The 13,367-nt window shown below is 51.6% G+C and overlaps 1 protein-coding gene across 1 annotated transcript in view; it reads right to left on the bottom strand.

The window, feature by feature from the left end:
- Trabd2b (TraB domain containing 2B) overlaps positions 1 to 13,367 on the bottom strand; it is a 202,149-nt gene that overhangs the window by 20,774 nt on the left and 168,008 nt on the right. Inside the window, exons 3-4 of the mRNA XM_028889125.2 lie at positions 9,113 to 9,259; positions 2,791 to 2,965 (exon numbers count right to left, since the gene is read on the bottom strand). Of these exons, the coding sequence (XP_028744958.1) occupies positions 2,791 to 2,965; positions 9,113 to 9,259 (322 nt within the window). The remainder of the gene's footprint in view (positions 1 to 2,790; positions 2,966 to 9,112; positions 9,260 to 13,367) is intronic.

The raw sequence follows: 13,367 nt of genomic DNA, 5'->3' as shown, positions 1-13,367 counted from the left end.
GTAAAAATCAGGAGGCATCTGGGTACAGTGTCCATCTTTAAATCCCAGCTGTTGGGTGTTGCTAGAGAAACCATTTGCAACCCCATAGGGTTATGGACCTTCATTGTCAGCAGAGAGAGCAAGTACCTGGCAGGCACCTGCTGGAATCCTGATCCTCTGCAGATATTATGGATGAGTCAAAGCTCTTCTTTGCTGGGCCCTGATGTGCTCTTTACAGCACCACACTCTAGGCATCCAGTAGCAATCAACCACAAATGGCCCGAGTTAAATCTACTCTAACTTTCTGTCCTGGTTAAGTTTGTGATCAGCCGTTCTTGTATTCATGTCTAATGCTTTCCCCTCTTCAAACCAAGAGTCTTTTTTTTTTCTCCTTCTCAACTTTACCTTCTAGCAGAAAGAGCAGACCTGGCCAGAAGCCATCAGCTACCTGCTCATACACACTTTAGGTGAGGAGGTGCCCTCTTCTGTCTGGAGACCAACTCTCTCCCCTTGCTCCAGTCCTCCTTTCCTACCCGCTTCTATACTGGCAGCCTCAGCCATCTCACTTAGGTAATGAGGCTTTAAAAGGGCCACAAAAGTTGCCTAGAACTTGGCAGCACCTCTTCCCTCGTTTCTTTTATTATGCCAAACGATTTCCCATATAAAAACAATGTGGATGGATGTGAGGCTAAATGCAGTTACCAGTTTTCAGTGTTGTTGCCAAGTGAGGACTTTGAGATCCCTCTCTGCTTCTGTCTCCACCAGCTGTTTGCAGGATGCTTTAATTTGCAAAGGTGCCTGAGTGGATCATTGTGCCCTGTGGGCTTGGGACATCACAAGCAGGTCCGTGTTTTGCTTCTTCAGGCTCTCAGCTTCCTCAGCTACAGGAGAGAGCTGGTGCTAAAAGACTATTAGGCCCCAGGTAACCTTAGACCTGCATCCTGGGCCCATTCTGGAGGGGCACCCTGCTCTCTCACTGGCCTCCCTCAGTGACTGTGCTCTCTGGAGGTTCCTGCAAGTCTGAGGAAGCAGGGACTAGGTGACCCCAGGGGCTGCCCTTTTGCAGTCAGCTAAGGCCATGAAGTACAGAACCACTGCCCAGAGGCAGCTGTGTGGTAAGTGAGAGGAGAGGTGTTGGGGGGGGGGGCACCACTTCCTTGGACAGGTCCTCACAGCTACCTGGCTCACACCAGGCCCCATGCATATATCCTTCAAGAGGGAGAGTGATCCTCCATCTCCATGTATTAGTCTAGGTTTTGTTCCTGTAGGGTCCTCCAGGAGGTCCTTCTAGATCCCCTGTGAGACCCCCAACTGTCTCCTACACCTGTGCCAGAATCCTAGACAGCCTGTAATCCAAGACAGTACAAGCCAAAGCCAGCAACGCCCCCCCCCACTGTCTAAGTGAGTAAACTGAGGTTGTAAGAAGGGAGAAGTCTTGCTGGAGGCCACAGTGGGCCATAGCAGAATCCCTGTGAATCCAGAGCTCTTTCTGTGCCGCGTCTGTGGCCTCAATGAGCTGTCTTCAAAGGGCCTGTATCCACGACTGAGCTCCTCCCACCGGCCTCTCTGCAATGGAGGTTCAGAAGGGGGAAGAACAGCCTGGATAAATATATCCCTGGCTCTTGTCCTTGACATACTTGGAGCTGAATGGGGATAGGGGAGACAAAGAGAGAGACAGTAGACAGCCCCATTACCAAGTCAGGATGTCCAGAGCGGTCTGTGTGGACTGGACTGACTTCTTGGCCTGGAGGATAAAGGCCACGGAAAGAGAGGGCAGAGCAGCAGATTGTTGAACATATCTATAAGCTGCCATCTTCTTTGTTTGAGACAGGGTCTCACTACATAGCTCTGGCTGGCCTTGAACTGTCTAAGAAGACCAGGCTGGCCTCAGAGATCTGCCTGCCTCTCTCTCCGAAGTGCTTGGATTATGGGTGTACCTCACCACACCAAGATGTAAGCTATCTCTTAATTCTCATAAAACACAGATGGATTCCCCCAATTCAAGTGGCAAGAAGCAAATGGTTATTGTAAATCACTGAGCAAAAGCTGACTTACAAAGAACTCAAATCCAATATCCCAGCCCCAATGCAGTCATTGTAGAGACAGCCACAGAGAAAGGCAGAAAGGGTGAGGAGGAGCAGAGAAGGACTAGGGACCCCAAGGAGCCATGTATGGACATCTTTAGTTCCCTTTGCAGGAGAAGAAAGATCCCCAGAAACATTTAGCATGTGCCCTGTGTTGCCATAGTGATAATTAAGTTCATTTTAATGGTGATGATGATGATTGTAGCTGCCATTCTGGATCCCTACTATATGGCAGGTTATTTAAATGTCACATATCCTTACAACTACTCTACAACATAGGTACTTATCAAATGGTTATTGCTCTCCTTCCCATTAACAGAAGAGAAAATTGGAGCCTTGGGAAAGCACCAGCTAGGGTGACATGCCACATGGCCCAGTTGAAGTTGGAGTCAGAACTGCGGGCTGTCAAAGCCCACCTCCTTCACCCTTGAGGTCACAGGGCCATTATGATTAGCCCTGGTTCTAAGTTGGGTGGGTCCAGGCTGGGTTGGGCCCTGAAGCATTGTTTTGGGCTCTCATAAGTCCACCTGGCACTTGGAGGGGCTGTAAGAGTTACCATGGATGGGGCAGGGGCTGCTTCCCTTGCCAAGGAAGATGCTATGAGAGAATCCTTGGTCAGAAGCTGGGGAAGTGCTAGGCCCTAGCTCTGCTCCTGGGTACCACGTGGCTTTCCTGCCCTCTTCTGGGCCTCAGCTCTTCCCTTGACAAGTAGAGGTTGGGGCCAAACCTGCTCCAAAGGCAAAGAAGCAGATCTTGTCCTGATTCTCCCGAAGCAGCGCCATGACTCGCTTCCCCATACGCTCATTCCTCTTGTAGATGAGCTCCTGGCGGAAGTAGCTGTCAATCTCCTGGGCTGTCACCTGCTCATGGGGCGGCAGGGTGGTGTTGATGAAATTGGGTAGCTGTAACGGTAAGACAGACGCCATCTTAGGTCTTGATGGAGCAGGGCACATGTCCAATAGGCCTGGCATAGTGTTGACAGGCCTGGCATCTTACCTTTCTGAGGTCAGCAGACTCTGTGTTTCCTGTTTCATCAACCCTCAAACCCTCAAAGATGAGCATTGTTCTGGTTTTGCTTGTGAAGCAAGGCCGAGAGGGAAGGATCCTGAGACATGTGCAGTCACAGCTAGCGCAATCACAGCCCAGCTGTGTGCCCTGATGGTAAGACTCCCACACAGGCCTGCCTGGTATTTCTCTAGAGGCTGGGGCCCAGGAGGTTGGGGCCATGCTGAGTTCCTTATGTTCTTTCTTCAACTCTGAGCCCAGCATGACCTGGACAAGGAACCCAGTTCAGCAAGGGGGTCTAGATAACAGGTATGGCAAGAAAACCAGAGAGCTTAGGGGTTAGGGAGACTTGAGCTTTGGATTCAAATCTGATGCTAGGTATACTGAACAAGCTACTCCACTTGTAAAAGCTGAGCCCTGGCTCTCATTTGTAGGAAGGGCTCATGTGCCGGGAGGGACTAAATGAGATGATGGGCACTGCTGGGCTCCACTCTGCCCTCTGCTCTACAGAGATGAGCAGGACAGTACTTTTGGCTTTTCCCATGTCTGAGCTGCTGTCTGCCTATCTGGCTTCAGACCTTTGTCTATTCTTGAAAACTATTCCAGGATCTCAGATCTTTCCAGCCTGAGGCTTGTGGGATAAGCTGTCTAGGGATTGTCCATCCTTACAGTTCTGGGTCCTTTATCCTCATTCTTCTCCACATCCAACCTGAGGCCTGGCAACAGCTTTGCTGATGTGCTTTTGATCTAGGCAGAGGGATCCCTGAGTTCAAGGATGAGGTTATGCCATTTCAAGTCCCCAGGGCCTGCTACAAGGAAGATGCCTATCAGGGATCAAACCTTGAATATATGATTGCACTACCCCTTTTGGATTGCTGTGTTCTTATCATTTCATCTGTCTGGCCTGGATGGTAGGTCCAGGCAGTCTAGTCCCATCTCCTCCAACATATGCATGGAGGCTGCTTCGGAAACTAAGGCAATGAATCCAAACACACTGTCTTTCCTCTTAATCCACCCTTGCCAGAACATCCTCCAAGCTCTTGCTCATAGATCATCTTCCATTTCTCATTGTCTTCTACCCAAGCACAAAGCACAAAATACCAGTCCTGACTGAAAGATGAGGGGAGACTGCGCCTGAAGATACCAACTTCCTAGAGATCTTAGTCCTTCAGAAGAGCCAATTATTAGCCCAGTCACATGGCTTCTTTACAGCCACTGCTGAGTTGTCAACATCCTTTCTGGGGAAGATCGGGGAGTCAACAGAGACTGAATCTGCCTCTGGTATGCTGGCCAAGGACCAGTGGGTGAAATGGGTGGTAAGAGCTCCCGCACCATATGGCTCCTTTGTCCGAGAGGCCAGACTCACTGTTCTGAGATGAAGATGGAAATGATGTGATTGTCTCAAGGTGAGCAGTGCACAATGTGTACAATGTACATAGCAGCCCTGCTCGTGCCTAGGCCGGTACAGAGCTGGCACCCAGAGACTGCTTGTTTGGCAGATAGACAAATGAAGGAACCTGTGTGCTTACCCTCCTCCACGCTGGAAGGGTTGACTGGCAGCCCTGACGAAATAGGTCACACTTGACTTGACGCAGTTACAGGAGACGCCAGAGACTCTGGAGTCAGGGTGGAGAACAGAGAGGCCATGACTAGAAGGGCTGTTTCTGGAAACACGCCTCTCAAAGGCCTCTCCCCATTTATGGGGTATGGGAAAGGACAGGAGGCAAGGCTTTACTACACGTAAGTGTTTAGTCAGTGAGCAAGCGGCCAGACGAGCGCGATGAGCGGCACTTGAGGAAGAGTGAGTGGTGATGAGCACAGGTCCTGCAGTCCCACAGTCAGGGCAGAGCTTGGGTTGCCAAGCTCTTTCATTGCCTGGTGCTCACTGGGTTATGGTCTCTCTGAGTCTCACATTCCTCATTGGCAACAGGGTGACATGCATGGCTTATTGCATGGGTTCAACGAGGCCAGCTTTGCTAGCACGGTAACACACTGTGGAAATACTGAGTTATATACCTCATCGTGCATTGTCACCTTCCCATGTGAGGTCACAGGTTACTAGAGAAGGGTGGCCTCCAGAGATGACAGATGGTCATTAGAATCACCAGAGAGATGTGAAGACAGGGGTCTGACTCCCCTCCTTCTTCCATGGATTATGGGACCCGTGGGCACGTGCCCTTCCTTCCTGTATGCTTACTGCCCACAAGGCGCACCCGAAAGATTCCCCAGGGGACTGAAGCTATTTACAAGGACAAGAAAAAAGAGTAAAATTTCCAAACCATGAAGAAGTGGGGCTGGACATTCAGCTTCCCCTAGGCTTCCTAGCCACCGGCTAGCACTCACTGTGTGTCTCATGCTGATGGGCCTTGGCTCCATGCCAAGGATGGGGCCTGGGTTTGGGCCAGGGCTGGGGGAGAGGCAAATTAATGATGTCATTAGACTTGTCTGGGGCCTTAAATCTCCCATGACAAGTTTAAGTGCAGGGCATATGATAACATTTTGAAGAGATCATGGAATGTCCCTAGAGCGATTGGTGTATGATGGGGTGACAAGGAGATGGGCCAGGCAGGACTGCGGTGAAGTCATGGGGGAGGGATTCAGTGTAGGCTCCCCTGACCTGTGGCTGGGGAGGGCCAAGTGCCTAGGTCTGTTGATAACACTCAACCACCCACTTCCCTGTACCCACCCACCCAGTAGATGACCTCTGAGAACCTCTCTAGGTCCTGCCCTGTGTCAGGCCAGGGGACATCCCAGCACCCTCAAGCTGGGTCTGCTGTCTCTCCTGAGAGTACCAGGCCAGCAGAGGAGTCAGCCATGCTTGTAAGAACACTGTGGGGTATGTAGTTGGCGAGGGTGAGCAGGGGAGCAGAGTTCACAGAAGGTCCCTGATGTGTGACTATGTGGTATGGTATGTCCAGCCGAGGTTTGTGGTTGGATGAGATTGCTGTGCTGCTGCTGTCAATTACCTTGACCCTGAGTAATATTCTGCTGTCAAAAGTGTCCGGGTTTGGGTAAAACATGTATGTGGCTACTGTGCCCCGCAGGGAGCTAGGGACCCCAGGCTTCCCAGAGAGGACTTCTGTGTGGCCCTCGCACTATGGACACTAACAATATCAGCGACCTGGAGCTGCAGAGAGAGGGCACAATCATTGCTGAGGGTGTGTGTGTGTGGGGGGGGGGTGGAATGTGGAGGTGTACAGTTAGGGGTAGGGAGCACTGGACCTCAGGCACTCACTTGTTCCACTCCGGCCTCCAAAGGCTACCTGATCGCCCTCCCCACTGCAGCCAGAGGCATCTTCCTGACTGCAGGGCTCCCTGGCTCACACTCCCAGGGGCGGGGGTCCCCACTCCTTAGCTGCATTCCCACCCTATACTTGTTCTCTGCTTTGCAAACCACGCCCCCTGCAAACACCCACCAGCCCCTACTGTCCGGGGTCATTCTCACCCAGGAAGCTCCGCTGACAAGCCCAGGAACTACTTTATGATTACCCCCGACGCCTTCCTGACTGCATCAGGGTGACGAGCCCTAAATCTCTACATTCCCCAGACCTTGAGATCGAGAGGCTTCTGACTGCAGATGTGGCCCCACATAGCAATATGTGCAAGGGCAGGCAGGGTTCAGCTTTGTGACCTTGGCCTTTTTGCACCTTGGGGCAGGTTTCCTGTGTACCTCATATGCAGCCTGGACTATGATTCAAATCTGGGTGGACTGGACCATTTGCTCTGCTGGGGGACATGGCTGCTGTCATCAGAGATCAGCAGTGCTTCTGGGCAGAGAGGCTCAAAGGAAATCTGAACTGACCATTCCCCCAAGCTTACCCCATGCCTCTCTCACCCAGCTTAGAGTCAGCCACAGGCTTTGTCCTGTCCACCCCTTCTTCCTCAGGCCAGACACTTCACAGCCAGTTGTCCAACTTACAAGTAAGACCTCTTTGTTGTGGAATCTACCCCCCTCCGCCCCCCACAACCAAACCTGGCCGTTAGTAGATTCAGAGTGAGGCTCACCAGAAGTGGGGCTCTGGTGAGAGTCCCATCAGCTCATGGTATCAGGCTCCTTCCTCTCCTCCCTCTTCCACCATGAGACTAGAGCCCTCAGACCTGGAGCCTCCCACAGTAAGGGCTGGGTTCCTTCTTCCATTCTCTAAGCTTCCCTAAGTACATGATGCACCTCCAGTGTTATGCGTGACAGTCACTCACTGGCAAGCACTCTGCACCAGGCGCCAAGGGGTCTCTCCAGAGCAGTGGGGACCAAGGGATGAGCAGCTCATCCCTGCCCTCAGGGAGCCTGTGTCTGGGGGTTGGGTGGCAAGCACAGACAGAACATTGTGGCCCCAGCCTGGCTGGCCGCCAACCAGAATTCTCCCCACTCCTCCTCCTCTGGGTCTTTGGTTCACTTGCACGCTGTGCTCAATGCTGGAACAGTCCTCCTCTGTCTGTGGCTAATGTAGGTTCTTCTGGGGCCTTTTACTTTACTTCTGTGGCATCTTTCCTTATGGCCCCAGCCCCAGCTGCAGCCACATCTAAATGAGAGATTCCTGCCACGGGCTGTAGCTGTGGCTCTTCTGTCCCCAGAGCAAGGGTTCTTATATGAGGCAGAGATTTCCCAGGTCTCCCAGGCTCCTTGAGAGAGGGTATCTCTCGTGAGGGTTGTCCTCCCTGGCTCCCCACCATATCCTTGTGTGCACTGTGCTACCACATTTACACACGATTTCATTTATTTGGCAAATATTTACAGAGTCCTACTTCAGGCTGGGGCTTCTCTCAGGAAAGGGGATAACTGAATTAACGACAGATCCAAATCCTGCCCTCATGGAGCTTGAGTTCCAGCGGGAAGGACTAGAGAAAGGACTGAGTGTATGGTGTGTTAGAGGGCCTTCCAGACCAGGGGAGGAAAGTGGGGCATAATAAAGTAATGATAGTTGGTTTATTTGGGGGGGGAGGGATGGGGTTCAGGCTACAGTTCAGACAGGGTGGACGGGCTAGTCTTATGGGGCTGGTGATGTCTGAAGATGGAGAGGGAGCACTTTATGGTAACACCTGGGAGAAGCATCTATGCTGAGGGACTGGCCAGTGAAAAGGCAGAAGCATGTGGATGGGTTCTTGAGATGGCATGGTAGATGGCTGCTGGGGTGTATCTAGGAGATGAGGTCCAGAGCAGGGGCAGAAGAGGAGGAACACACAGCCTGCTGCGGAGACTGGCTCTTACCCTGAGAAAATGGGGACTGCAGGCAGGCTCCAGAACAGGGATATGGCCTCCTTTGCCTTATCCAAGCTTTCTGAATGGATAAACATCCAAATACCATGGCAGAGGAAACCCTGGGGACAACTATGTGGTGCCTGGGGAGATACCTGATTCCATCCAGGGAACTGGGGAAGTTTCTCAAAGCAGGCAACATTGAACCATGATCAAGTTGTAGGAAGCCAGGGGAGGAAGCGCCTGGAAGAGCTCAGAAGTACTAAGGGATAAGCTGTAAATTCCACAGGCCTGGGGTGGGTGGGGAGCATGGGCTGTGACAAGGCCACCAGAGGGCAGGTCTTAGAGGATCACTGAGTGCTGGGTGGAGTGTCTAGGAATTTGTTGGGAGACCAATGAGGAGGCATGGTAAAGTCTGGGCAAGTCAAGCCAGACTCAACCCTTTGGGGCCTTACTCAGGGTCTTGCTAGCCTGTCTGTGGTCTTTGCTCTAGGATTTGTATCAAAGCGGAAGGTCCTGAGACAGACGCAAGGAAGGCCAAGCTCACAGTAACTAGGTTATCCCTTCCGTGGGCCTTCTGCTTCAAGTTGCTGTTCTTGATGTTTTAACAGCTGTAAGCTGCACAGCCTTGAGCAAGCAAGTCTGTTGTCTTCTGTGAACCGTAGTTTCCCCCTCTACAGAGGAGATGACAGTAGCTTCTACAGCTTATCATAGCTGGAGGGAAAGCTGGTCTATGCCCACTATATAGCAGACATCTGATAAATCCAGATGGGATCGTGTGGGTCTAGCTCCAGGTCTTTGTGGCTGGTGATGCAGTGGCCATCAGGGCAGGAAGAGAGGAGGGCCTCACCTGGGATGTGTCATGATTGAAGATGACTGCATTGAGGTCCCCACAGTTGTAGTGTTTGATGAGGTCCTCTGTGGTGTAGGGTGCCTGCAGGCTCCCAGCCCGCACACTTTCATGCTGCAGCAGAGTCTGGTTCAGGGCAAACAGCACCTGGCCAAGGAAAGAGAAGGGCATCAGGGATGTGCTCAGGACTGCTTGGCCTCTGGGAGTGGCCCTCCACCCTCCGGACTTTGGGGCTACAGGCATGAAACAGAAGGTGCATGACACAGCAAACCATCTGAGTTTGGAGTTTGGGGTGAGTCTTCCTCTTGGCTCCTTTGTCCTGCTTTGCTTACCAGTGTTCTAAAACAAGCAAACCCATTCTATAATCAAGAGCACCCCCAAATGCAGTCAAGGCAATGAACAATATAAAACAAAGCTCAGTTCTGTGTCCAGGCCCAGAGGCTTCAGGAGCTGGATCCTTGGAGCCCCACCTTCCCATGCGTTCAGTAGGTGCACCCTCCTCCTAAATTCTCTGGGCTACTGGCTCCAGGGATGCAGTTTCCAGGCATCAGGGTCATTTGGACTACTGTACAGAAGCCTCCCTCGGCCCTGGAATCAGAATGATTCCCAGGCACTTTCTAAGCAGCTTATGGCATTTGAAGTTCCTGGCTCCCATGAGCACAGGGGTCTTAGACACAGGACCCGGGAGACTACCCACTTCAGCCTTCCCATTTTATTTTGTTTACTTGAGACAGGTTCTCATTATGTAGCCTCAGCTGCCTTGAACTCACAGTCCTGTCTTACCTCCCAAGTGTTGGCTTTATAGGCACAGACTCCCACACCTGGCCAGCAACTTCAAGTTTAGACTGGGAAACTGAGGCCCAGGGCATGGATGGCACTTTACCCACATAGCTTGAGCTGGAGTCTGAATCACAAGGTCTGGTATCCCAGACTCTTTTGGCTAACCAAGGGACTTTGTTGATCGCACCCATTCCAATGCTAGACCTGCTTCAGCCAATGGGGAAGGGCAGTAAATATTACACAGGAAGACCTGAAATGCACCTGGGTACTGTGGCTGTCCCCTCTTCACATGGTCTTTGCCTTTGACTCCACTCTGATGGAGGGCGAGAGACACACAGAGCCAGTGACACTCAGACTAGTGGACAGACAGCCAACTTCTAGACATGGGAGACTAGCAAGATGAGTGGAGCCTACCAGCAACTGGTCTACCTGAGCACTGCATGCTGTTGTTACACAGCATTGTCTCAGATGACAGATGACTGGTAGACCACGCCTCCTTCCACCAATGTGTGCATACTAGCTTTCACTGTGTTTAGCTGCCAGCCTTACATAAATAGGCCGAGTTTCCTGAAGTCAGGAAGTCTGTCTTCCTGGCTCTTTAATCTGCAGCTCTCAGCACTGTGCATGGGGAAGAGAGGGCAGTGTGATCTGTTTCTCTTTAGGACCTGGGGACCTGCTGTTTCCTTTATAGTTAAAGGTGTTTTATAAGCACTTAAGAAAAATATCTAGAAGGCTGGCGGACATTCCTACCAAGACATATAATCTGAATAAAAAGCTTTTGAAATAGGTGTAGAGGGCCAGGTCAACAGGCAATAAGGCCATGCTTCTGTTCCCTCCGTGTTTGTTAACGGCAGGAGAATTGGATTGAACAAACTGTAGCAGCCCCCACTGTTCCCTTTAATGAGAGGCTTGGAGGTGAGGTCAGATCCCTCGCCCCACGCCTGGGCCTTCTCCAGGCCCCTGGGCTTTGGCTGCCACCACTGAAATCAGATCTGCAGCCATCTGGTGTAGAGTGTCGATGGCAGCGTGGTGGCTGGGGATGAATTACAGGAGGCAGTGACGTTTTCTGCTGTGGACATTGCTAAGGCAACAAGCACTTCCTCCTACAGGGTGCATGCCTCCGATGTAAGTGTCCGTGTCGAGCTGCTCCACTCTCCTCCTCTGAGGGCCCAAGACAGAGGGACTTCCTGTGGCCACACCCAGCTGCTGCACACACCTGCTCTGTTGCTTCTTAGATCAGCCTGGCCAAGACACCACCTGACCTGGTGTGAGGTCATCTGCCTGGGCACCAGAAGACCTGGCTAGAGGGTAAATGTCTCCCCTGGACCCTGCTTGACTCATGAAGTCAGGTCTGTAATGATGTGGCCTTCATGAAGTCAGGAGGTATTCCAGGGGATTAAGTATATTCCCAGCTGCAGGGTGTTAAGCACAGTCCTGGCATGAAATGAGTGCTGAGCACGTGTTTGTTACATAAAACTTAGTAGGAAATAGCGCCCAATCTTCTCAGCTTGATGTTGGGAGAGAGATGCTCCCTAGAATTTCTCTGGTGCAGAAGTTTCAAAGTACTTTTAGCTGTAGAACTCTTTTGTCGTTGTTATGGTTGCTGTTGCTGACTTCTAAAGGAATCTTACTTGGAGTCTTGAACATGGAACAGATGAAAATAGTTAAGGTCCTGGTTGATGTGAGGGAGGCTGAGTGGGATGCTGTCTTGCTCCAGGGATTTCCACAGCGACCCTGGAGCCCAGTCAAGGGCCCCGATTTCATTTTGTGCATTCTTAATGCAAAATAAGAGAGGGGAGAGCATCCCAGGCAGGTAGGATGGGGTGTGCATGAGTCCATACAGGGAGCTGGGCAGAAGGGGCTCCACCCAAGGGTCCTGACTCCTAGCCTTAGATCACAAGGCTGATGATGCAGGACCTTCTGAAGTCTACTGGCACAGCCACGCCCGTTGTTTCTCTGGATTACTGTAAAGCAGCCAGGGGTGTTTGCTGTTGGAGCGCTGCAGACAGGAAACTAAGGCCCACAAGGCCATTTGAGAGTTTGAGCTCCCTGCACGTCTCAGCTGGTTTGTGACATTAACGGTATCCTGGTGGGATCTGGTACCTCCCACAGACTCCCTGTGCACAGACCACTTTGGAGGCGCGTGCGTGTCCTGGAATGGATTCAGCACTCTGTCTTTTTGTCTGCTGCTGAACTCCAATGTCACGAACATCAGACACTCAGGAAACATTGCAAAAGGAAGGTGCTGACCCTGAATCATGTGCCCCACGACCACCACCACTTCCTGCTCCATACCTACTCTTTGTAACTCATAAAGGAGTCATCACCCCATTCATACCAGGACCCCTGGTTTTATCGAGCACTTACTATGCACCATAAACTTCCTAAGTGGACTCATTATTTAATCTTTACAGCAGCTCCCAGGTAAAATTAAGATGTAAAACCCACAGCAAAGAGACATAAAATGCCTTCCCAAGGTGAGAAGGCTAGCGAGATGGGAGATGGACATTTGGCACACTTCCTTAGCCAGTCAACCGCTCACAGGGGCCTCCCTCTGCTCTGCTGAGGAGAGAGACAGCAGGGACGCACAGATGGGGCACAGCAGAAGCAGAGGGAGTGGTAGGCTGCACTGCTCAAAACAACTAGAGTTAAAGTAGAATTCCAGAGCACTGACTTACTACAAGCAGGCCTTTAGGCTCCGTGTCCTCTTTTGTGAGCATTTTTGGTGCTTCCCACAAGCAGGGGGAAGCTACAGCCCTGCCCCTCTTTCCCCTCCCCCCTTCCCTTCCTTCCTTCACCAAACAAAGGCTTTCCACAGCTTCTCAGCAGGGGCTTGAATTTGATGCAGAAATATGACTTGGTTTCTAAGCACATGGAACTCATGGAGGAGGCAGACGTGCCACTGACCTTCACGCCAGGGTGACAGAGGCACACGCTTTAGAATGAAGTCCCGCCCTGACTTCTGCTTCCCTCTCCAGCTCCCAGAATCCCCCAGGCCTCTGGGCATTCTACTCCAGGCCACCTTAGAACAACAAACCTCCCTTGCAAGGAGCCTCAGTGGCCCACACTAGGATAATGTTTATGATAAGGCTGCGACATGGAATAACAAACACTAGCTGAAGAGTGGAGGCCTCTCTCCCCAGGATGACTGTGTGGAGTCCTGGCCACAGGGAACCCTGGTCACCAAGAAACCCTGTGCATCCTCTACTGCACCCCCCCCCCACTAGGGCTTGTGGGGCACAAGGCAGCTGGAGGTGTCTGTTGAGTATAGGCTTGGAATGTAAGTAGGTCTTTAAACAGAAGCCTAAGGCAGAGAATGGCAGGCACCAGGAGGCTGGAAACAGGCTTGTTGTCCCAGAAGAGTCTAGCAAATAATCCTAGACAGACTAGAATGCTTGACTTGAGGCCTATACTCACTTGGTTGCCCATGTCACCTAAAGGGAAGATTTGAACCCAGGGCTCTTGGGACAGGCCT

The sequence above is a fragment of the Peromyscus leucopus genome, chromosome 2, assembly GCF_004664715.2.
Source record: "Peromyscus leucopus breed LL Stock chromosome 2, UCI_PerLeu_2.1, whole genome shotgun sequence".
In the NCBI taxonomy this organism is placed as follows: domain Eukaryota; kingdom Metazoa; phylum Chordata; class Mammalia; order Rodentia; family Cricetidae; genus Peromyscus; species Peromyscus leucopus.
The sequence above is the reverse complement of the archived record's forward strand: the minus strand, read 5'-3'. Positions and strand labels throughout refer to the sequence as shown.